Source organism: Poecilia mexicana, unplaced genomic scaffold (assembly GCF_051168715.1).
Source record: "Poecilia mexicana isolate PSO_F unplaced genomic scaffold, ASM5116871v1 scaffold_14, whole genome shotgun sequence".
Lineage (NCBI taxonomy): Eukaryota > Metazoa > Chordata > Actinopteri > Cyprinodontiformes > Poeciliidae > Poecilia > Poecilia mexicana.
In genome coordinates, this window is record NW_028263383.1 from 22,962,089 (window position 1) to 22,987,673 (window position 25,585).

Genomic DNA, 25,585 nt, shown 5'->3' on the forward strand with positions numbered 1-25,585 from the left:
ATTATTTTCTCATTTTCTACCAGAAGCTTTCACCAGATAATGAGCCTAAAGGTTTAAACATAGAGCACATTACTTGTGTTGTGTCTGTAGGAGATTAAAGGTTGTTTCAGTACTGACATGAAATCACTTTGAATTAAAAACGTTGTTAACGCTAACTAATAGCAGCATTGCTGAGTCACTTTCTTGTGAGTGCCCACCTGAACAGCTCAGCTAAACCAGGGCAACAAGTAATTCTAAATCATTAAATGCAAATCTGTAATCTTTTGTGGCCCCAGGCTTCTCAGGCTCCATCTTTCCTAATCACTTCATCTTCTAACACAACTTCAAATGGCTTTTCAATCTCTGCAACTTGTAGATTTATATACTGATTATCTTATAGTGATTAGGCATTTTTGGGAGCTAGACAATTAACTTGATGCTTTGTGCCCTCAGTGATCAGAACTCTCTGACTGGATTAAGAAGTCCCCATACGGAGACAGCTGAAAGGAGGATTTAGGATTTCAAAGGACTAGTTATTTGTGTAACCTCTCTTATATCTTTATGGACATGTCGTTTTTTTGTTTTTTGGGGGGTTTTTTTTTGTAGACTTTACTCAACTGTTTCACCAATTAATAATAACCAATTTTCTGAGTGCTATGTTTCCTTCAGGGTATTTTCTCTTCTCTGGGCAGAAACAAAATGTGTAGACAGAATCCAAGACTTTTCTAAGAGCAAAAGAAAAAATCTTTTGCAAAAATTACTTTTACTCTAGAATATTAAGTTTTTACCCTTGCTGACCTCTTCATTCAACATGTCTGTTGAAATGATCAAATGCAAAACTAGCTCATCTGCCTCATAGTTCAGCATCTCAGAATGGTCAAAGAGGGATCATAACAAACTGTATCAGATTCTGGGTAGGGGTGGTCTTCCATTGGGTGGTAGAAGTAGCTTTTTGTGTATTCTTTTAATTGACTCACCATTTCCTTGCTCTACAGAGCAGACAGAACCAAAACACTGTCTACTTTCTCAGAACACAGTCAAAGATACTCTCAGTGTGGGTTGGACACCATTTGGGACAGATCTTGTGTGGTTGTCTCTCACAACGTTCAGTTTGGCCATTGGACTGTGGGTGAAAGCCAGAAATTAGTCACAGTTTGACATCTAAAGCAGAGCAAAAAGGTTTCCAAACCCAAGAAGTAAATTGTGGACTACAGTCTGAGAGGATCCTCTTGAGGTATGCCAAGCAGACGGAAAACGTGTTTGATGAGGAGTTGGGTGGACTCAAAGGATATGGGCACATTCATCTGAGAGGAAATGTCAATGTCATTGGTCAATGATGGTGGAAATGGTGATTATATCTTTGGAAATGGGGTCTCCAAAGTATAACCTAAAGTCTATAGCAATGCTAGGCCAAGTTCTGGAGAGACTCACAGGAGACTGAAGCAAACCGGCAGGAAGTTTATCGCTCTAGTCTCCCACACAGGTGGAACAGATTCGGATGAACTTTCTGATGTCTTTATGAATGCTGGACCACTAAAACATGCTTGTGATGAGGGAAATAGTGTGACTGACTCCAGGATGACATGAGAACTTTGCCAAGCGAAACCAATAAATGAGACAAAACCCGATAGAAGTGGGGACATAGTTCCCCACTTCTATCAGGGTTGCCCATGATAGAAGTGGGGAACTATGTCCCCACTTGACTCACCCAAGAAGTAAATTGGGTGAGTCCTGTCCCCCTGATATAGTTGTGGGTGGTAGGGCTGGTGTGAGGTTCTAGTTCTGACTGTTGAGTTTGTTTGACAATGTCTTCAGTCTCCCAAGTCTTCCTCATAATTGGGAGGAAGAATGGTTGAAGGGGATTTGCCAGTGTGGTCAAGGGAAAACTAATAGGACAGAACATCTGATTTGACATTCTTAGAGCTAAGATTGTAAGAAATAGAGAGGTTAAAACAGGAGAAAAAACAGGGACCAACTGGAGTGGCGAAAATGGAGGTATTTGGTGAATTGGAGGAAAGACAGGTTTTATGGTCAACCCATACCAGCACTGAATGTTCTGCGTCTTCCAACTAATGCCAACACTCCTCAAGAGCCAACAGAATAAGGCAAAGAAAAGCTTTACACTGAACAAAGGCATGCAGACAAAACAAATCTTGATTAATCTTATTTAGGAAATAAGATCAATAAGATAAAGATCAGGTTCTGACTTTCCTCCCAAAGACAAAGGTCAATCTTTCCCTGTTTTAACTTTGTTCATAAACAAATTCCACATTGCTTACACTTTCCTGCTAAAGAAGATCTAAACATATCTAAAATCCTTAAAAAATAACTATTAAACTTGCCCACAAATTAATGCGATATGCAGGAAGAGCCGAGGACAAATTGAACAAAATCATAACAAAATGGGTTTCAGTAAGTAGGACAATAGCATAAACTTCAAGATAGAAATTACTATATAAGGTAAGGTAATTTTATTTATATAGCACATTTTCAGCAACAAGGCAATTCAAAGTACTTTACATGGTCAAACTGCCTTGGCACATAAAGGCAAGCAGCTGCCCATACGGTGTCTCTGAAATGACAGGACATGTGAAGCATGCACACACAAACACATGCACACACACACTCCCGCGGGCGCGCGCGTGCACAGATGCTCACACACAGTCCAAAACCCAGCATAGTCAATAATAAATGCTGAATTAAACCAATTGGGTTCATCTGCTGTTTTTTTATAACAGCTGATGCAGATATATTGTTAAACATATTAAACATATTTTTAGAAACATGTAGAGAAGTTGTGTACGTCAATTTATCAGTAAGACATGCAAGATAATTAGGGAGCAGTTGGTTGGAGTCCTACAGAAATGGGGATGTAGAGGATCAAGCTTCTGCTATTAATCAGCCATTTAGACCACAATAAAAATAAATAAACCAAGATAATCTCTGTACTAAAAGGCACAATTCTTTCCCAAGGGTAAGAAGGGCTGAGGTGCTTCTTTGCATGATCTGACCAAATTATTTAGCTGGGGGACTGTGAGTGTGTTTCTCATGCATCTAATGTCACTGATTTAGAAAGAACCAGCTTTGCCCATTTTAGAGAGAAAATATTTATTCTGCTCCTGTTGGCAACATTAAGGGAGCTGCTCAAGAGCTCAAGGTAATAATGTTTTTTCCAGTCCATTCAATTTTCATTCCCAACACCACCTTTTATTTATTTAAATAACGTCTGGCAAGCACTACTGGAACAATTCTATCAGTGATTACCTCCACATTCCAAGAAGGTAATTAAATGCATGGGGATAGCATCTCTATTTGGCAACAGTCTGGTAGCTGTGATACAGCTGAGATTAGGCTTCCATATGCACAACCCTTCTATATAAACTGGATTTGCTTCATTTGGACACTTTCAGTAACTAAGCAAAAAATAACAAAGAAAAAGCAGACAGTGTGTGTTCAAAGCTGCTGTTCCTGGACTAATGGCTACATAAGGTTATAATCCTCTGAAAGCTTAACACACAACTTAAAACATATACAGAGTAAAAGCAACTTCCAGATGAAAAAAAGAACAAACAGAAACATATTTTATGTTTTTTATCATTGAAACTCTGCAATGCATTAAAACCAGCACCTCTTGAGAAGTATCAATACTGAAGCACTTCCACCCATGTCTGCCTTTTTCTACCACATCAGATTACATCAATTTACCCTTTCAGTTGTTACTGATGTTTCCGTTTACAGCAGAGAAATGAAAATGGTCTGTTAACAGTGTAATGAAAATCATTTAGTCAACTTTAAGGCTCCCCTCAGTGGCAAAGGACCATCTGAGTAGATCGATGGCATTGACAGACTGAAGACTTTTTCACTCAATGTCACTAATTCTCTGAGACTGAAAAGGTGAAGGTCAATGTGAATGAGAGGAGCCAACAATTCTCTGTTTAGCATAGATGCCAGAGTTAAGATGTTACTCACACTAAAAATGTGAGACATGAAATTAGTTTTTCATATTTAAGTCATTTCTAATCTAAGGAAAAAATATGAAAAAAGATTTATTTTTACTTATACTGAAACAATACAGTAACAGCATTAAATTTTCTCTTAACATCTAAGAATACAAAAGCATCTTTAGTGTTGGAAATAATGCTACATCTTGTACCAAAAAGGAGTGATTCACACCATCACAATTTAATTCAAGTCTGGACTTTGACCAGCTAACCCCAAAACCTCTATTTTAAGTTTTAGCTGGTGTGCTACCCAAGTGCATCTGAGTTTAAGGTCACAAACTTATGACAAAGGATTCTCCTTCTGGATTTTCTGGGAGAGAGAAAATCCTGAAATCAATTTCAGCTAATCCTGAATCATCAAAGGAGCCTTACATTATCACCATTGTGCTTGACTGTTGTTACAACACTCTTTTTCTGAAATCATGTGTTAATTTTACACCATATGTCATGGTTTATGGAAACGTTTATGGTCTCTAAGTCAAGACTTAGGTAAAAGAGACCTGCTTTAGATCTCAATCTAGGTTTTGTTGTTACCTTCTGGATGAGTTGTTTTTGAACCTCTGAAGTAATTCTGGAAGGCCTAAGGAGGTTCAAGCACAGTTTCCTGTTTTCTCTCTCTCTGTGGATAATGACTCTCACTGCAGTTAATTGGTTTCCCTAACTCTTAGTGAATAATGTAACCTTTTAAAGATTAATAGACATCATTTGCCATTACACTGTCATTGGTTCCTAAATTTTGTTTAGAGAAGACCAAAATATATTGCTTTTTGACATACATATGTTGTCAGACAGGTTCTGCTTAAAGGGATTAATTGGCTCTACAAGTCTACAAGTCTGTTAGTAATCAGATCTGAATTTGACTGCAAAATCTATTGAAAAAGTGTGTTCTCCACAATTCATAAATTCTTAAATCAGCAGTGATGGTGGGGATTATTCAGGTTGTCTTTCTCTAATATAAAAATTTGGTTATCATCTGAAATATTAAAGGGGGGAGAAAAAGCAAAAACATTAGAGTAAGGGGTTATACTTCTTCAGTGCAAAGTAGATTAGAGCTAAAACTAATCTGACTAGAATACAAGTTAGCTAAATACAAATACAAACACTCATCTCCTCTCACCTGACCTATATCCAGAGCACTGTTGTTTAACAGCCATTACAAAAATCTCAATCAGCTGGAAGACGTTGTCCAGTACAGAAAGCATTATGAGCACTGTAAGTTGCTCATAAATAGGTGAATAATTGCTTTTCTGCAGGAGGATATCACAACAAAGTCTGCCAATTGCAGCTAGCTGTATTACCTCCTGTACCCAGAAAACATCTGCTTTTTGCAATGAAGACTTCAAAGGAACTGTGGATCTTGAATTGCATTTAGCTGCTATTGTGGCCAGCTCAAGTAATCTTGATTAGGTGTTTAGACTGAGGCAGGGTATACAGTGTCGGAGAGCTTCCAAGAGCTTTGGTCTAAAGCTATTAAAAGATTGTACATTATGTTCCCCTGACTTTGAAGTAAGGGCCTGCAAGAGAAGAAGGGACTCTGAGGGCCGAGTGCAATAGCAGAAGATTGATCTGCTACTTCTGTCTTATATCAAAGGAGGCCCAGGCTCCTAGGAAGCCAATCATTTCTACTGCTACTCTCCCACTTAGCTGGGCTAAACATTTGTAGCATTAGAAAATTGTGTACATCTAATGACACGTCTAATTGTCACAACTTGCCTTCGAATTGAAATTCTTGTTAAAGACTAAATGGGGTGCTTTACAAAGGTCTAACAACAATAAGCTTTTCTAGACTTCTACTGATTTAGAAAACTTTAACACTGCGGTCTTATTCAGAAAGATTCTGATGCACAGAATTTTTTGATACACCAATGTATGTATGTTATGTATGTATGTGTATGTTAAATCAAACTCTTAATCCACAGGATGAGCTCAGATTTGACCCTAAAACATTGATATTCTGGATATAGATACCACCTAAATAGCTGGATGCTCTACGTATTAATGCGCTATATTTAGTACAAAGCACTTACTGTATGAAATATATAGATACTACTGATTAGCAAATCTTAAAAGAAAAAACCTCAAGAAAAATTACATTTCTCTGAATAATCTTAATAATCTTGCATGAACTAACTAATTACACTATAGCAATAAACTCAATATGACTAATTCAGATTAATTTTGATTCATTCAAGCCTACTTATAACACAGCCAATTCCAATGAAAGAATACGTTTAGAACAGACTAGAATAGGCTACACCCAAATGACTGCTCCTGTTTTTATTCCCTAGGTGCTCCACTAAATAAGACATGCCTTTGGGTAGATAAGGCAATTGTGAGCCGACGGGCAAATTCAGAGGGAAGATGAAAAAAACACGAGTTAAAGAGAGAAAAAGGCTCTGGCTCTGTTTACCACTGCAGACGACTAACGGCTCTTGACTATGTAAATGGTGATGATATGAGACATTGTAGAGTGCTGGGGCTCAGATGGGTGAACAAGGCTGGGGGTATTATATCTAACAAACAATACTGTGGCCCCACAAATGGGCCATGTAGCCCATCCTGACCAATTATGCCACTGTGCCAGGTGCAGGGACAGCTAAGAGCCCATTGGTAAACACGCGTCTCTGATGTTCTTGTTGTACACATCAATTCCTAATAGGCACTGCATAACCAGACATGGCTCTTTTTATATAGTGGAAGAGAATGCAGAGAAGAACAGCTAGGCTCTTTGGCCAGGCTAATTTTCCAGACTAGGTCGGTCATACATAGAAATATTTCAGAGGCAATCGTCTGAGACAACAACAAAAACTATAAACTGTAGGAACACAAGAAATATGACTAAATGAACAGAGTGATTGTGGATGCAAAGGGGGAAAGAAAGTCAGCAGGAAGCAATTTAGACTTGTACTCTCCCTGACAAATGGCTGCACTTTAATGGTTCTTTCAGTTTAGAACCAGATTTTAATGTAAATATAGACCCTTCAGCTCTTACTCATAAGTGAAACAAGACAGTTAAAAAGTTAAAAATTGAAATTTAGTCTGGGTGGTATTTAGTTCTCCTGAATTTTATATAGATTGACCTGTAATACATCTGGAAACAATGTAGCCAATCATACAAATTCTCTACATAAGAGGCTATGGTTTTATACTGTGTTTAAGATTTAGTATTTAATTGATATTTTGTCATGGTTATTTTATTTTTGAAAATTTAGAAGCCTGTTGAATATCTAATCTGTAACAAATCTAGTAACAATAGCTTGGTTTTGCAAGCTGAATTGACATTGATAGTGCAGCTCCTGGTGTCTGTTTTATATAACTGCAACTTGTCCAAAAAAGACTGTTGTAATACTGCTGTTTATGGGAATGTGGAAACAGAAATATAATCTAACTGCATAGTTCTCACAATGCTTTTAAGAAAAATACACATATTTTTTCCAATTGTGAAACAATCCTTAAAATAAATTATTTTTTGTCAAAAGTGATTCATTTTTGTTTCATCTATCTTTTTACAAAAAAGAAATAGTTTATTTTTTGTTGCCAAAATCGCCTTTGGCAACAACAACAAAAACATTACATAGGCCTTTAATTTAGAAAGGTGACGTTGTATAAGTGCAAGTGTTTCCATGTGGAGAATATGCTAGTGTGTTGTTACATCAAAATGTTTTTTTTTACTCAACCTTGTTTTTATATCTCTCATTTTCCCTTTTCCACCCATGTATTATTAATTAGTCTATTAAATTTATTTATAATATTGATGCTTTAAATGAGTCTCCCTGTTGTTTTTCATTTCTTTCTAGGGCTACAGTTTTGGATATGCACAGCTTAGATGTTCTTTTGTTACCCTTTCACCCTCACTGCTTCCCTTTTCAAAGTAAACCAAGTCCACAAACTGAACTGTAACTGTAGTTAAATTAATAAATGGCACCTGAGCATCCTAGGTGATTTCGGAGACATCTTCTGGCCTGATTATGCAAGCTGAACTGAAATTGATAATGCAGCCAGTTTGTGACTTGTATCTGTAGCCTCCTTTTATTTTTCATTTTTATTTTAAAGGATTTTTTTTGGCTTTAGAGACCTTTATTTGTTAGCTAATAAAGTGGATTGTGAGAAAAGGGTGAAGGTGAAGGGGCTGGGACTCAAACCTATGACAGTCTCTTCAAGGGCTGAGGCCTCTATACATGAGTCTGGTGTCTTAATCCTGCACCAACTCTGTGCCCCAGCCACTTTTTTATTTCCAGCTGTACTATTGACTAAATGGCTTTTGAGGAATTAGTAAGGTTCTGAAATCTGGATTTTCACTGAAGTAGTCAGCATGCTACAAGTTTGTCTTTTGTTTTTGAAGCTGAAATCAAAGGAAGTAGCTTCAGAAAGCAATAACCCCTGTAAATAATTTCAGAAAGTGCATATGATAAGAAGGTGTGCTTACTACTGTTGCTATCATTGAACTATTGCAAAATTATTGTTATGACAATTATAAAGGTCTATCGAACTGAAAAAGTACATTATTTTCTTTGGTTTCTTGTTAATCATGGGAAAAATAAACTGATCATCTTGTATTTGGATTTTAGACTTAATTAAGATTCCCACAATATTATTTTTTGTTAGTAAAACTATAAAGTTTAGAAATGGTCCCTTAACACTTTCCCAGACTGATGTCCAGCAACAATTAGTTCTCTAAAGTTATTGCTGATGTCTTTCCACCATGACATTGAGCTATTGCATACCTACAGACCAGCATATTGCCAAGCTATCTAATTTTATAGATTTGCATACACTTGCTGACAATCAGTGAATTTTGAAAGTAGAGCCTTGGTGCTATTTAAGATTATTTTTGTCTTCCCTCCCTACCTCTGTTTTCTGCCACTGGCCCAGCAGTCTGAGTTGTATTCAAAAGGACATTTCAGTTTGTCCATGACTACAGTAAGCATAGTTTGTTGTTGGTAATTGACATTTTAACGACATTTTAAGCCCAAATTAACCTTTCCATAGAGCTGAATGCCACATAGGTCTAGAGGGGAAGGTCAAAGGAGAAAGGGGAATTAAACCATTATTAAAATAATGATGTGCTCAAACAAAGAGAGCAAGGCCTTATTAGAGACTTCTGAAATTGAAACACATGAAGGGGATTATGAGCCTGTATTTACAGATAATTTTTTTCTATTTTCACCTCAGGCTCACTAATGAGAGAGTATTTGAGAGCTACTAGCGAGGGAATGGTTCACAAATGGCAATTTTCAGCTTATGAAATGGCTTGAAAATTGCAGACTAAAATGCTCTTTCTGATGGCGATGAAAAGATCTCATTAAAATAAATAGCAGAGAGCCTCTTTGTTGTGCTTACTGTGCTGACAAGGGGAGCCTAATTCTCCTGCCATGTTGTTGTGTGTTAGGGGTAGAGTTGCTGTGGTGTAGGGCCCTTCACTCCAATGAGGCTAAAAGGGTAAGAGATGTTTCTCTAATGACTCAGCCTCAAACAAGTAGGAGAATGCATTATGGACAACATGCAGCTAGGTGTGATACCCCCAACACTGGCAATGCACCACAGCGTATTATTTCTTACAAAGATGCACGTGCCTAAATACAAAGCTAGGAAAATATCAAGACCAACAATGAATGGGAAATGAAAAAAGTGTTCATACGCTACGGTCCTACTGCAACATAGTGAGATAGGTTTGAATGATAGTGAATACAGTTGCTTAAACATATTTTTTTTTTCTGGCAAGGATGAGGGGTCCCCAATAGATTGAAAAACTACGCAGTGCCATTGTGTGAGAAGGCGTACTTGTCTTGAATAGACAAGTACGCCTTCTAAAGAGGATTCAGATGGGAACAGAATTGTGTCTCACTGAAGCAAATGAGTCTTTTAATGGAAAAAATGAAAGCAATTTTTATCTAAAACAATATATTTTAAACGTTATCTTAAACGTTATAGTGTACTTACTTAGTGTAAGTACACTAAGTAATTAATTTTGAGTTAATGACACAAAAGTTGAGAATGAGCTTCTTTATTTGGGGGCAAAAGATCATGGAACTGAATAAAACAACAAACCAGAATGAGATGCATTACGTTGAACCTAAATATCTTACATCTCACAAAGGTCATTCTCACTAAATATATGTTAATACCTACCATCCATCCATCCATCCATCCATCCATCCATCCATCCATCCATCCATCCATCCATTTTCTATACACCCTTGTCCCTAGTGGGGTCCCTAGTGGTGTCTATCTCTAGCTAACGTTCCTAGAGAACGTTAGCTAGAGATAGGGCGAGAGGCGGTGTGTACACCCTGGACAGGTCGCTAGCCTGTCGCAGATATGTTAATACCAATAACAGCAAAAGTAATAATGTCTTTGTGTGCTACAAAAAACAAAGAAACAGTAACACATCAATGAAGATAGGAGACATTTGTAACTTTAATGTAAAGGTTCTGTTTTACCAGTAATTCCTTCTTCTTGTTGCTCATCTGTTCTCGTTAAATTTAATGAAGATAATTCATTATTTCTCATTACATATTCTTTCAAAACAAGGACATTAACTAATCTTGTCATTCTGCCTGTATTTCAGCTAAGTCACATTTTTAACTAGTTCATTAAATAACTAATAAACTAAACTAAATAAAAGGCATCAATACTGGAGTCCAAGTCACCGGACATGCCTCTCTGGCTTTCATGAATTTTATTGTTGCTACGTTTGCTTTAGTAATATTCTCATTCTCAATCATAAGACAAATGCTGCCACCTACTGGCCAAATGGTGTAGCCTTCGAGTTACACCAGTTGTCAACTGACTCAGGCAAAAGCTGGAGGATATTGCCTGAGTCAATATCCTTTTTTCATTCATCTAAAAGCTAACTTGCAAGTGTGTTCCTTCTAACTCCATGGTACAGAGAATATTTACGATGTTCAAACTAGCAGTAAGCAGCCTTGATATTCTGGACTTCTGACTTTAAAAATAAATGCAATGGCTGATAACCACAAACACAATCTTCATTCTGATCATGTTTCCTTTAAAAAGAATGTTAATATTGGTAGTTAGAGTTTTAAATCCCTTAGCTTCATACAAAGTTTTGTTACCACCAGTTGTACTGTCTAATAATTTGGATTATGGGTGGATCATTTATAAATGGCCTTAAAAAGCCATTTGTCATTTGGTACCAAATAAATAACCTGATTTGAATTAAATGAAACTGAATTGATAGCTCTGATGCCGTTATTTGGCTTTACCCCAAATATTTACAGATCTCTTCACTCGACTCATACTTGTGAGCTAGTTTGAAGTGGCAGATATTTTGATCAGCTGTAAAAGTGTCAGGTCATGGATGACCTTTTGTGGAACCAATCACCTCAGTAGCCTCTAAATATGGCTAAAGTCACCAACAAGTCACTTTTTAAAGAAAGGTGCTAATCCAAATCTGATTTAATCAGTTTCATCTTTACATGATTTAATATAAACTTAGATACTGTTCATCTGGAAACAAACTTCTTTACAAAGATTGAGTGAGTTCAGTTAAAACTAGTTGGTGTTCATTGCTCTGGCCAAGTTTTAGCCGTTCAATATTTAGGGCTTGTAATCCATTAGTGGCATTTAAAGGTGCCAGTCACCAGAACCTGAGGTACTCAAAAATTCTGTACATTCCTGAAAATGTACACTTGTCCCGTTAGTATGCAACAGGACAATGTACATTTGTAAAAAAATAAATAAATAAATTATACCCATTAATGTACACTTGCACTGCCAGTGCTGCAATTATAGAACATGTTAAAAATTAGGCTGGTTTAACATGAGGACCAATGCCCACAGTGGGACAAGGATTTTGCTGTAAGCAGGACACACTAAAACCTACTTAAAAAACAAAAAAAAAAAACATGGATATTTAACTCACATTTTCCTTAGCTTGATGTACAGTTAGGAACTTCAGTATGAAAATGCAAGAGTGCCCTCTAAAGGCAGTTAGATCACATGGAACTTGAATCCAGCCAAGAATCCTCATCAGTACAGATGAAACCAATTGTATATAACAAGAAAAAAAAAATATCTTAGCCATTTTTGATCCCAACCCTATAGCATTTTTTTTTGTGTAGTAAAAAGGTAGCCGGCGTTGAATTGAGTTTAAGCACCATGTAGAATAATATTTTCACATAAATATAAGCTCTTCCAGTTTTTTTTTTTTTCCAAAGTAGCAGAGTGCTGAATTATTTGCAGGGATTTAATTAAACTGAACAAGAGTCAACAGTTGCAAATTTTATTTTTAAGGAAGTGACAGTCTATAAAACAAGACATGTCAAATCAGTGTTTGCAGACAAGTTTTCCATGTGTCAATGCAGTTATGGACCTAGTCAATACACTCTTAAGCTTGTAACTTCTGCTGTAAGAGGGCTTCGGTCTTAACATCCCAGGAGGTAGGTTTGAGGGGATGGCACGTCTAGTCGACCTCCTCTATGGTTGGGCCAGAGGATCCGCCACCGGGAGCAGCACCACCTGCTCCTGGGAAGCCACTAGGCATGCCTTCTGGCATCCCACCAGCACTCTGGTACAGCTTTGTGATGATAGGGTTGCACACCTTCTCCAGTTCCTTCTGTTGGTGTTCATACTCATCCTTTTCAGCAGTCTGAAATAAAAATAAAATTGGGCATTAAGGCAGTTTAGGAATGCTCAACAGGTGGTTTCCCTCCCCCTCATTTACCTGGTTCTTATCTAGCCAGCTGATCACTTCATTGCACTTATCCAAGATCTTCTGCTTGTCATCGTCGCTGATCTTTCCAGCAAGCTTCTCATCCTCCACAGTTGACTTCATGTTGAAAGCATAAGATTCCAGGCCATTCTTTGCAGCCACCTTGTCACGTTGCACATCATCCTCTGCCTTGTATTTCTCAGCTTCCTGAACCATACGCTCGATGTCCTCCTTACTGAGGCGACCTGAAAGCAGAGGGCATTTAGAAACTGCCAAGAAATGTTTGGGAACTGGCCAAGAACAATCCAGAACTTACCTTTGTCGTTTGTGATGGTGATCTTGTTCTCCTTGCCAGTGCTTTTGTCGACAGCAGAGACATTCATGATGCCATTAGCATCAATATCGAATGTCACCTCAATCTGTGGAACGCCACGAGGAGCAGGAGGAATTCCTGTCAATTCGAACTTCCCCAGAAGGTTGTTGTCCTTTGTCATAGCACGCTCTCCCTCATAGACCTGTTGAGACAACAAGATTGGCATGTTCACCTTAACATGGCAAGATCAGGCCACGCTCCTTTAGAGAAGATGACCAGAGCATCCTGACCTGAATAAGCACACCAGGCTGGTTGTCAGAGTATGTGGTGAAGGTCTGGGTCTGCTTTGTTGGAATGGTGGTGTTGCGTTTGATCAGGACAGTCATGACACCTCCAGCTGTCTCGATACCCAGGGACAGAGGAGTAACATCCAGAAGGAGCAGGTCCTGTACATTCTCAGACTTGTCTCCAGACAGAATGGCAGCCTGGACAGCTGTAGAGACAAAAGGAACATCCCAAATCTGTTGGCACACTGGACTGAGGATCACCATGGAAAATGACCTAAAACCTATTCTTACCAGCTCCGTAAGCCACAGCTTCGTCAGGGTTGATGCTCTTGTTCAGCTCTTTTCCATTGAAGAAATCCTGAAGCAGCTTCTGGATTTTGGGGATACGGGTGGAGCCACCTACCAAGACAATGTCATGGATCTGACCTTTATCCATCTTGGCATCACGGAGAGACTTCTCCACTGGGTCAAGAGTTCCACGGAAGAGATCAGCATTGAGCTCCTCAAAACGAGCTCTGGTGATAGAGGTGTAGAAGTCAACTCCCTCATAGAGAGAGTCAATCTCAATGCTGGCCTGGGTGCTGGAAGACAAGGTGCGCTTTGCCCGCTCACAAGCGGTACGCAGACGTCGGACTGCCCTCTTGTTGTCGCTGATGTCCTTCTTGTACTTGCGTTTGAACTCGGCAATGAAGTGGTTAACCATGCGGTTGTCAAAGTCTTCCCCACCAAGATGAGTATCTCCAGCAGTGGATTTCACTTCAAAGATTCCATCCTCGATGGTCAAGATGGAAACATCAAAAGTGCCACCACCGAGATCAAAAATGAGCACGTTCCTCTCTGACCCAACCTAAAAGTTCAGCAGGTTAAAGCCAATTAGTGAATAGCAGTAATTCAGTCTCAAGTTAAAATGGGAAACTGATTCCTGCATACCTTCTTGTCCAGCCCATAGGCGATAGCAGCTGCAGTTGGTTCATTGATTATACGCAAAACATTGAGGCCAGAGATGGTGCCAGCATCCTTGGTGGCCTGACGCTGGGAGTCATTGAAGTAAGCAGGTACTGTGATCACAGCATTGTTGACTGTCTGAAATAATAAAGGCAGTCGTTAGCATTTAATTTATAAAAAAAAATCAGGAAAATGTACACACACACGTAAAAATTAAGTCTTACTTTTCCAAGGTAGGCCTCAGCAATTTCCTTCATCTTTGTCAACACCATAGAAGATATTTCCTCTGGGTAGAAGGATTTAGTTTCACCCTTGTATTCAACCTGAACCTTGGGGCGGCTGCTGTCATTGATTACAGAAAATGGCCAGTGCTTCATGTCTGACTGTACAACGCCATCGTCAAACCTCCGGCCAATCAATCGTTTGGCATCTGTAAAGAAAAAAGAGCCAAGCATGTAACCAGAGTAAGGGATCAGCTTACTCACCTTCCTGGGAAGTAGGAAATGTAAATGGTAGGAATCTGCACCTTGAAGATGAACCACTTGAGTGAAATGTGTTAAAATGTACTTCCAGCATGAAAAACTGGCAGAATGGGAAATTTAGAATTGAAATGGACTTTCATACCAAAAACTGTGTTGGTAGGGTTCATGGCAACCTGATTCTTGGCTGCGTCTCCAATCAGTCTCTCGGTATCTGTGAAAGCCACATAGCTGGGTGTGGTCCTGTTGCCTTGGTCATTGGCAATGATTTCAACTTTGCCATGCTGGAACACACCAACACAGGAGTAGGTGGTTCCAAGATCGATTCCAACTGCTGGTCCCTTAGACATGTTTACTGAGAGAGGGACTAACAAAAAAAAATTATAATTAAAAAAAAACAAAAACAAAAAAAACACTCAGTCTGCATAATAATGAAAAACAAGTACATTTTAAAATATACATATGTAGGGATACAGAAAATTATATAATATATCCTTTCACCCCAGGTAAAAATACCCGGAAAAACTGCAGGAAGCTTAACCGCCATTACAGAACATTCGAGAATGTTCCAGAAACCCCTCCCCCTACCGCAGTGAGAACACGCTTCTGACTAACACAAACGTATATTCATAATCCCGGCATATAAACAGTTTAATTTTAGAGTCATCTTTCAGTCAGGCTTATACAATTAACAATATTAAATTTGATTAGAGCTCAATTACGTCTTATTTTAGAGATGTGGGTATAAAAGAAAACGTTAGCAAAACCAGTAATCACACCCCCAAACAAGAAGATCGACTTGTTAACAAAACGAGTAAGAATCTTACCAAATCGTTCGGTCGGGGTTGACAGAATGTGCTAAAATGGAATGGGGAAACAGTGACAGACCGGACACCTCTCTGGGATGTGAAGGATAAGGAACGTTCTGTTTCTCGTAACGTTATATATCACCGGCATGCCGGCCAATCAGTGTCCAGTCGTTGTTACAGCACCAATGACATTGGTGATATCTGATGACGCTAATGACGATGCTCATCACTTCCTGTTCTTTCGGCTGAAGCCTTTCATAATCACTTTGAGAGAACACGTGCGTGAGTGAGCATGGCATCCTTTATTGGAACAAAAGGTCATTGGCTGAAGCGCATACGTTTACAAGGATTGTGCTGATGCTGATAACGAGTTTAACCACGTTATTAAAGTACAAAACGAACTCTTAAAAGTGATGATAATATTTAGATTAAAACAGCTGAGTGAAAACATGTCTTTCCGTTAATTTTTCTACTTATTAACAACGTGCCATGCTTGTTGTTTGGTTCAAGTGTTTGTAACCTTCCAGTTCATTATTGCTTTGATGAGAGACTGTGCAGTATTAGTCAGAAAGTATGTTTCATAATGTTAGTGTTTAAGGAGGAATTAATTGTCTGTTAGTTATTCACCTAATTAATAAGAATGATAAAAACTGCTAAATATAATTTATCCATATTGATACTTGTCCTTGCTCATACAATATTTTGTAGCAAAATAATATTTATTGGTACAACATGCATACATATATTTATTGGTACAAAATGCCAATAAATATACTTATATTTACTTACATTTCTGTGTAAAAAAATACATTATTTTCCATGTAAACAGTGTAAACAAGCATTTTATCAAGAACACATGCAGTTGTGTAGTTATTAGTCATAAACACCAGCAGACTCCTCCACTTCACTTCATTTTCACATATTACATAGGAAAGAAAAACATCCATTTCCCATGGTATGGTCTTTACTTAAAAATCTAAAAAACATTTCAAATCTAAGAAAGGACCATTTCCTCATAAATACATGACTTTTACAACAGACTGTCTTCGTACTGTATCATGATTTGTTGTAATTTTCAGATTTTGGCACTTTTATACATTGCATTCACAAACAACACACTTAAACTGTTTGCATTTGAGTATTTGAGGATAACAAACACGCATATCAGTAGTTTATAATCTTTTAATGACAATCCCAGGATGGTTCATAACTATAATAGTAAAGTTTCTGAGTGTAGTGAGGTAATGCCTCCTTTTATTGTGCTGCTCCTTGAAATTGCTGGAAACACAATTACAGGTTCAGTAAAGTCAGGGAATCTGACTTTACTGGTCAGGTTCATCATTTGATGATGAACCTGTTCTATCGACTGAAGTTATTAAAGTGAAGTCTCCTTTATGTTGCTTCTGACTGCAGCTTGCATCTGACTTTGCGAGGTCTGCTCTATGGTGGCGCTTTCTTTTCGAGTCATTGCATTTGGGTTCGTTACTGAAGTTATTACTGCTGGATCCTCAACAACATACTGTGCGAATACCGTGTTGAAGAGTCCTGTGAAATAAACAGAGAATTTTACAATGAGGGATTTTTTTTTCTTTTTATTAGAAACAAAGACAAACTCAAAGCCATGCTTCTAAGAGAGAGTGAAAACGTTAACTGTAAAGAATAAGAAATATAATGTAAACTTACAGGAACAGTATAATCTAAACTAATTTTCTTTCCATATAGCTATATGTGGGCATAAATTGTGTTTAAAATATTTCCTGGCTGGCAAGTAAGCAGACTGTTTCTCCACACTAGTCATCTTTTTCAAATAGGATTCAGTGTCATTCTCAGAAAAAAATCAACCCTCATTTATAAAAATAATAAAATATTCAGTGTTTGGGTTCCAACTCTATTTGATGCATGAGATTATGATCTCTGCTGTCTAGGTTTCACTACAAAATGAAAGGAATCACAATTCACTGCCTTACCTCTTCGCCGTTGCCCTTGGGAGTTCTTTTCTTCTTGGCTTGATTTTGATTTACTGCTAGTTTCTGATGGGTCACTGTCTTCATTCTCTGTAACAATGAAAACTGTAAGATGTTTGTGAATGATGACTAAGAGGCATAGAACTGTCTAAACTTGTAACTGTAAGATATTTGTGAATGATAAGCACATTCAAATGAAAGAATCATTATATGTTCACTGCATTTAAAGCAGCTCCAGCAGGAATCTGATGTTGGTGTGTTTCTGCACAGAAAATAAGGACTTAGCCTGCTTACCTTTCTTCCAGGCAATGTGTGCTCTCCTCAGCTTTATAGCAAAGAAAATGACCACTACCAGAAGGCCAAAGATGAGGCATGTCACCAGAAGTACTAATAAGGAAGAGCCTTGTTTCCTTTCTGTTCTCTTATCAGGGTCTAGGAAAAAGATATAGCACAGCTCACTAAAAGCCCACCAATGATTCAGCCATGTCAAGACCCTACATTTAACAGCATATGGTGTTTACCTGTCATGTTTATCTTTGTAGTATTATACAGGTTTATGTCCTCTAGTAAATCACCTTTAAAGACATAAGAAACATTTAGTTAATGACAGATTAGTTGTTCCTCCTTTTAACTGTTGGTATTTAAAACATCTTCCACTTTCCATAGATGGTATATCTCATGTAGAGTGTGTGTATTCTGAAAGACTAAATTATGTAAAGCGAGAATGAACAATTTAGCTAATGCAGCCAGTGTGCTAAATGAGGATATCCGGTTTCACCACTAGATGTCAGCAAACGCATTTTCTTCATTTTAATAGTTAGGACCTTTTATGCTAACTATTAAAATGACAAAGGTACCTGTAGTGTTCGTTGTTTCAGAGGTGGTGTCATTCCAAATTAGGTCTGGTGTTGTAGAATTGAGCGAGTTCACTGTAGATAGTACTGGAAGCAAGCATATAAATAGTTCAAAATTAACATTCAAACTAACTTATTGCAGGCAAATTTACAGAATTCAAACAGACTTTGATTGGTATTTGGAGATATTATGAAAAAAGGATGAACATGTGCAGGTATCAGATTAGCACACAAAACCTATGCTGAAACTCAGTGTTCCACCATTACACTGAGAAGATCACTGTTAGTGTTCCACCATTACACTGAGAAGATCACTGTTAGTGTTCCACCATTACACTAACAGTGCTAACCACACATTCTGAACTCTCCTCATCGGAAACAGATCGTGTAATATCACAACCCACAGCTGAGGTTTGATGACAGTCTGCATTAGAAAAGAGAGATATCTGTACTTTCCATCTCAAAAACCCACAACTTGTACATGCACCATTTAGACCCCTTTTCCTGTATTGACCTTCATGTACAAAATTTCTTTTTAAGAACCATTTGAAAAAATTTAGATTAATTGAGCTTAGCAAAGCACACCAGACAGTATTTACATAAATTCAGACAGAGAAAAAAACTCAGGATGTGGGTCGTCAATTTTCATGTACAGGTTAAATAACTTACTACACCAGCTCCCATGCTATAATTTCCTAAGGGTTGGTAGTGTCTCAACCTGGTTCCACTGGTTCTGGTCTGGAAACCAATGCTCTGTTTGGCTGAGTCAATAAGTGGTAGCTACTAGCAGGCTCCGCTCTATCCATTATTTAAAGTATTTCCTTAATGACATTGTCTTTCTTTTTTTTTTTTTTCTTTTTTTTCACAGTGAATGGAAACAAATAGTTGGATTTTATCCATCAGCAGCCAGCTCAGGAGTAAGCTCTGGTACCCATTTGGGTGAGGGCTGTCAAAGAACACTAAACTCATCTTTGTTGGCTACTGGTAGCCCAAAAGAGTACTGACTTATCACAAAACACTAAAAATGTCTGCGTTTATGGGTCTTCTGTTGGTTTTGAGGAGTTTTCCTGGGTAAAACTTGAACAACTCAACTTCACTATTAAAGAACATAAAAACACACATAGCATGAGTGGAAATTCACCTCTACTGATATGAAATTTGTGTTAATATATTAACACTTTATTTGCAGTAGTTTCTGAGGACCGGTTTCTTTTTCTGCTGTTACTATTTCCTCTTTGTCTCTCTGCTCTACATACTCACAAATAGTGGAAATATTGTTCAGAGCACTTGCAGTATGAAAGCTCTAAAATGACATCAATTTCACCTACCAGTTGTGTTGAAATGTGAGTGAACAGATGTAGCTGACTCCACAGAAGGTGCAGGGGTCACAGTGAAAGTCTTGGGGTCACTGGCAGTAAGCATCTCATTGGATGCAGATGACCACTCTAATGAGGGACCATTTGTGTTTGTGGATGAAAAGTGGACTGCTGGGTTATCGCTTATGAAGGATCTTGAAGTTGTCCTCAGCACCCTCACAGAACTCTGAGGCTGTGCTGTGGAAGGACTAGAGGTGGATGCGAGGATGGGTTTTGTTCCTGTGAGAGAAAAAAAGCATTACATCATAAAGATCAGAAACAAGTAATAGGAAGATATGCGTTGTCGTCTGGATAATTTTCAAATGACGTATGTTGTCCAACTTAATAGAGGAAACCAAACTATCTAGGGTGCACAGAAAGGGGAAATGGTTTTGGTCTGTTATTTTGGTCAGAAGTTCAGAGCTTAAGCCAATGAGACAGAGGAACTGATGGGAAAAAACCTGTTGCTTCTCTGGTTTTATGACGATACAACCACACTATCACTGTTCTGCAAATATCCCAATTTATTGGAGAAGTACTTTCCTGTAAACAGGTTTCAATAAAACCTCCTGCCAGTGGGAATATTTTCTCTGCCGGGAGATATTTGACAAAGATGGTAAGAGATATCTGGAACTCACTCTGTTTTCCAACTTTCACAAACTGCATCAAAGGCCCTGCATGTAGATCTGGGTGGTGAACAAGGCACTTCACAGTGACTCTGCTATTCTCAGGATAAACATATAAGATTGCTGCTGTGACAAAAGTTTTGGGTTCTTCATATGTAGTTCCTTGAACTGTGAAAAAAAACAGTGTTCATTAACAACAGCCACTAAGCAGACAATATACCTTACAACAGGAATTATTTATTTAACTCTAGTCATTTGTTCCCAATATTGTGGGTAAAGATCAATATCAATATCACTTTATTATTGTTCCCTTAGAGACATTTTCCTGGCAGATTCCAAAAACTCCATCAACTCCTCTTGTTTTTTTTTATACTTTGTCATGTGCTTTTCCTTCTATCTTTGTCCCTTTCAAATCTAAATTCAAGATATGTTTTCACATTAAAGTTTGCATTTTTCTTTTTCAACATACATTGAAATTCAGGTTCATTTTTAAATTTCCAAGTTATCTTGGGATGTTGGAAGTTTCCCTTAGCGGTGCATTTTACAGCAGACTTCTCTCCTTCCCTCGTCACTGACATTCTTGGAAGATCTTTAAATAAATGGAAAAACAAGAAAAAATAACATTAATTCAAAAGCTATTGTACAAATGTGGATTAAAATGTGGCTGCAAGAAATATTTTGTTATTTGATTACATTATTTAACTCACCCAATACTGTCACCCTAACAGTCTTCACTGACAGTTTGGGTTTATATTGTGTGCATGTGTAAACACCCCCATCTGTAAAGGTGACATTGGTGATACTGATGGAGAACTGTGAGTTGGTCAGCTTGGTGATGCTGTATCGTTTGTCCTTTATTGCTAGAAAAAAAAATACAGTTCTATGCCTCTTAGTCATCATTGTGACATATTGTCATTTTCTAAAATGGTTTCACTAAAACATACTACGTACAATATTCACCTGAAACATTGTTGAAGAACATAATATTGTTGTCTGGGTCCCTCCACTCAACGATGCCTTTATCAGATTTGCTAATAGGACAGCGTAGATCCACAGTGGAGCCCTTAAGTGCAGTCACATTTTGCATCTTTTCTGCAAGTGAAACTGCGAAAAAATAAAGGTGAAGTTTGAGTTTCTTGAAAGCTTAAACTTGGAACTGTGGCTACAGCACTTCTGACAGAGAAATTTGAACCAGCAGAAACAACATACACCTATCCATTGGAACAATTTCAATAAAAGCGTGGAACAATGAGATAATATTTCCTTCTCACAGCTGTCCGAGGCTAAATCTACTTCTCACACCTTGACTCATCTGTTCCCCTGTTTGTCATTGCTCTGCCTCTGCATATGTGTGTGTGGAGGTGGTGTGACCTTAAAAGCAGCCCCCCTGTTGCTTTTCTGCTGTGACAGGAAGTAATGTGGTCAATTCTCTTAGCTGAGAGAGAAAGTGGGGCGGGTGTGAGAGAAAATATAGATTAGATGTAGGCTGCTGAAGGGGGCTTTGAGTGTTTTTTTCTTTCCTATAGGCTGAAACACACATCTTGAAAATAAGTTTGTGGGGGCATACTGACACCGTTACTCAAGACAGTGGGCTTCAAAGGCTATCAAGATTGTCTCTCTGTAATATTTCAGGTTCATTACCAATGCTCATGCAAGGCAAAACAAAAACCAAAAAAACAAAAGCAGTTCATGTTTTTAGCCAAATAGAAATACATATATCATACAATTATAAAACTGCTAATAAAAGAAAGACATAATCTACCAATAAATCAACTTGACACATTAGTGTTTGACACATTTGAGCTTTGAGACAAGATCTTTAGATTGTTGACATAAGCAGTTTTTAATTTATTACCTGTGGTTAATTTTCAGTTTTATTTGTTGCTAATGAATGTTTTACAGACTGTAATTGTATAAGTGGAAATTTGTTGATTTGATTGAAGGAAATTAAAAATACAGCTCTTGCATTATTCCAGTTATACATGACAAATGTATTATTTTCTTTCCATTTTGCAAAGCATGTCTTACTGGTATTGGCACTGTATTTGGGCAAATTGCATTCTTGCTTTATAGGCTTGTCTTGTGGTTCATTTTTTAAACAGATTGTTGCTTTGTTAGCAATCTTGCAATTTATCTCCATACTCAAGCCAGCAGTCACAAATGGACTATCTACTGAATCATTTTGAAACATTAACAAATCTTCATAGAAAATTCTTTCGACCTAAACAGCAAAAAGGGATGATTCATTTTATTTTTAGAATCTAATTATTTAAATGAGTATGTCAGGACTTCTGGCCTAGATATCTACTGAACTTTTTCCAGGAAACTTGAACTGATTTCTGATAGGGAGTTTAAATTTGATAAACATCTAATGTTTGATTATGTCTTAATGATCGTTTTGTACTTCATCTTGTCTGTGAGTCAACTGACAACTTTTTTAATAAATTTAAATACAATATAACAAATTAAAACAGTTTCTTAATGCCAAAACCATATTTGTATGGTGCACAATTGTATAGTTTAAACTTGTCCTAATATTTTTCAAGCTGTACATAAACTGTTTGTACACTCAGTTTCTCTACAGGAGAGTATCTGTTGTGAAGAAGTACAGATGTGTTCTTGTTCTGCAAGCACATGTCGGTTCTGTATAGTCAAAGCAGCTTCTGTATGTTCTCCAATAAGAACATTTTATAAGAAAATAGTGTTACATAAGTGGCCATACTGATTGCCTTAAAATAATTAAAAATGAAACCAAAAACCATTTAACCACAAATCCAAATATATAAGTTTACTGAAGATTTCTCTCACAAGTACCAAAAAGAAATAGATTGAACAAATAATTAACTTTAGCGGTGAAAAAGTACTGAAAGTGAAGTAAACTCACCTTGTATAAGCACCAAGAAGACAATAAGCTGGAGCTTCATTTTCATTCTTTCGGTCTTCCACTTTACTGCGCTTCCTCTGCACTCGCTCTATATGTACTTCACACAGGGACCTTCCGTGACATCACACAACTGTGGTTTCCCCTGACTTTTCATTTTAAGAGATTTTCATGTGATTCTAAAATGAAAAGTCCAGGTCAATAGTTCAGGAATCATACATAGTTTTAATTTTGTAGTTAGATATGTCAGGACTCTAGGTTTTTGGGTTGGTTTTGCTTTTCATTTTATTAGTTTTATGTTTTAGTTCACTTTAGTTTAGCCCTTCATGATCCTTTTGATATTATTATTATTATTATTTGAGGTATTTAGTGTAATTAAAATTGTCTTATCGCTTTCCTTATTTTCAGTCCTTTACAGTGTTTCTAGTTATTCTTCCATGTCCGAGTCTATGTATATCTTCCTTTAATGATTCTAGTTAGGTTATTTCTTAAGTCCTTCTAGCTTCCCCCGTAAGTGTTATACGGAGGAAGCTGTTTGTACACTCAGTTTCTCTTGCCTGTGAGTCAACACAGGCAAGCTCCTCTTTTTCAGTCACAACTCGCCAGTCTGTCTTGTTATCTAGTTCTTCAGGGGTTAGGGGTTAGGCTTCCCCCATATATAGTCCATGGGCCAGAGGCCAAAATTTGACATTTTTGTCCGTTTCAGGGTGGCAAAGTCTATCAATATTTTTTGAAAAGATACATGTCTCTAGTTAATATTTTGATATGATAGCCCTTCCAAAATGGTAGCTGAGTCATAGTTATCATCTCATGAAGTAAACAAACCCTTTGGAAAAATTCTGTATTTTGGGACTGCTGTAACTCTGGTTTAGGGTCATGGTATGGGCATTTGTCAAAGGTCTGTAATGCAATATTTGGTATCATCTTAAAGGGGACACTCTTGGCTTTCATTTAAGCCATGTTTTGAGTTTCTCTGACCAACACAGAGGTCATTAGAGGTCGTTAAACCAAAATTATTACACATTTTTCCACATCTTTTGACCAAACTAGATACCCTTCTTTCATCCCATCGGTATCCAGGAACATCAGGGACACAAGAGTTAATGACTAAAATACTCAACAGACTCTAAGGAGTCAGAAAATGTATGATATGCCTACACTGTCTGTCTATGGGAGGCGATTATGAGCTGTAATTTGAAGTTACAGACTTGGGCTATAACCTTAACTGGTGTATATGTTGGGGGTTTAGTGGGGGTTGTTTAGCGTGTCACTCTTGTCTAGTGTGTTAGTTATAAAAAAGTTAATCAGTAATAGTAGAAATGTACACTTACATAGACTTTAGGATGCTGTATTGGCCTATTTATCAGATTTTGTGAGTTTTTCCATCCTGGGCTACACAACAGTAGCCCAGGATGGCCACATAGAGACATAGCAGAATGAGAGAGGATACCACCCTCATTAAATGACTAATTCTGAGGTAAAATAAAAAAAAAAATGATTATTTTGAGATGCTTAGCCAACTATTGACAGCATAATTCAGATTATTATATTACATTTCTGCCAACAGATGATAACCTTAGGCATATCGGTACCATCTACATTATGCTTGCTGAGGATGTTGATTTCAATCAGGCCCACAAATGAGTTTGTTAAAAAATAAAATCAGTAAGATGTAACCATTTAGATTCAGCATGTAACTTTTATTTAAAAATATATGTATTTATTAAAACTATTACTATGTTGTCCTGAGATCCTCCTCCTGGCTCTGCTTGGTTGTTTCAATTTAGCATTGCGAGAAGGCAGACGGGCTTGATTTTTCTTCACAGATTATTTGTCTCAGCATACTGTGACAATATGGTGACAGTTTCAACAAATATATAACATAATTTTTTCCCTAAAATATACATACTGCAGCATTGAACTGCCTTTGTTTGGATGCTGTTCCTACCCTCTGATAGCTACACAATTTAGCTGAATAGTCTTACTCTGTACTTTCAATTTCTACTTATCTGGAGCAAAGTTTAGTGCTGGTTTACAGTTACAGACCTGGAAATATTATTGACTTTTTGTATTTATTTCTTCAGATGACACATAGCTATTAACAGTAAATTAGAATGTTCACCATCAGAGTATCATTAATCCATTTGGAAATAATCCAGTGTGTGTGTGTGAATAAGGATACTAAGACACCTGCAGGAACCAAAGGTTTCATTTTAAAAGCCAGAGCCGCTACCAGATACTATCTCGCCTCAGAAAACAGACTTCAGTATCTAAGGTAACTTAAAGTGCTTTTCTACTGGAAAGTCACGCACTAACCAGTTAGTGCGTAGTTCAGTTCTACCCCTGGTAGTGAGTTTTTCCATTACCCGCTCTATTCCTCACTATTGTGGGAGGGCCTTTAGCACAGCAACTGGTCAA

The 25,585-nt window shown here is 37.5% G+C and overlaps 2 protein-coding genes across 5 annotated transcripts; both read right to left on the bottom strand.

The window, feature by feature from the left end:
* Positions 1–12,211: 12,211 nt before the first annotated feature.
* hspa8 (heat shock protein 8) lies at positions 12,212–15,665 on the bottom strand. Its single transcript, XM_014968871.2, has 9 exons — positions 15,506–15,665; positions 14,824–15,045; positions 14,424–14,629; positions 14,185–14,337; positions 13,546–14,101; positions 13,258–13,460; positions 12,971–13,169; positions 12,667–12,899; positions 12,212–12,591 (listed from the first exon to the last, which is right to left on the bottom strand). The coding sequence occupies exons 2-9, from the start codon at positions 15,026–15,028 to the stop codon at positions 12,406–12,408; spliced, it is 1,941 nt and encodes a 646-aa protein (XP_014824357.2). The 5' UTR covers positions 15,029–15,045; positions 15,506–15,665; the 3' UTR covers positions 12,212–12,405.
* Positions 15,666–16,187: 522 nt separating this feature from the next.
* crtam (cytotoxic and regulatory T cell molecule) lies at positions 16,188–23,280 on the bottom strand. Of its 4 annotated transcripts, none has more exons than XM_088012360.1 (11): positions 23,171–23,280; positions 21,247–21,390; positions 20,994–21,146; positions 20,756–20,875; positions 20,299–20,454; positions 19,634–19,900; positions 18,309–18,392; positions 17,973–18,026; positions 17,746–17,883; positions 17,455–17,556; positions 16,188–17,032 (listed from the first exon to the last, which is right to left on the bottom strand). In XM_088012360.1, exons 1-11 carry the CDS (start codon positions 23,214–23,216, stop codon positions 16,863–16,865), a joined length of 1,434 nt encoding a protein of 477 aa, XP_087868486.1. In that variant the 5' UTR covers positions 23,217–23,280; the 3' UTR covers positions 16,188–16,862. The 4 variants fall into 4 exon arrangements, with proteins under 4 accessions (XP_087868486.1, XP_014824360.1, XP_014824359.1 ...); XM_014968874.2 differs by having other exon boundaries at positions 17,455–17,541; positions 23,171–23,262; XM_014968873.2 differs by having other exon boundaries at positions 17,455–17,541; positions 21,238–21,390; positions 23,171–23,262.
* Between the last annotated feature and the right edge of the window lie 2,305 nt (positions 23,281–25,585).

Coding starts and splice junctions, on each gene's coding strand:
- hspa8 (XM_014968871.2), bottom strand. CDS start 15,028: ATGTCTAAGGGACCAGCAGTTGGAATCGATCTTGGAACCACCTACTCC. Junction 14,630..14,823: donor CCCTACCAACACAGTTTTTG/GTATGAAAGTCC, acceptor TTTTCTTTACAG/ATGCCAAACGATTGATTGGC. Junction 12,592..12,666: donor GCTGGCTAGATAAGAACCAG/GTAAATGAGGGG, acceptor TTTTTATTTCAG/ACTGCTGAAAAGGATGAGTA.
- crtam (XM_088012359.1), bottom strand. CDS start 23,216: ATGAAAATGAAGCTCCAGCTTATTGTCTTCTTGGTGCTTATACAAG. Junction 21,391..23,170: donor CTTCTTGGTGCTTATACAAG/GTGAGTTTACTT, acceptor ATTTTTTCGCAG/TTTCACTTGCAGAAAAGATG. Junction 17,033..17,454: donor CCAAGGGCAACGGCGAAGAG/GTAAGGCAGTGA, acceptor TTTATTTCACAG/GACTCTTCAACACGGTATTC.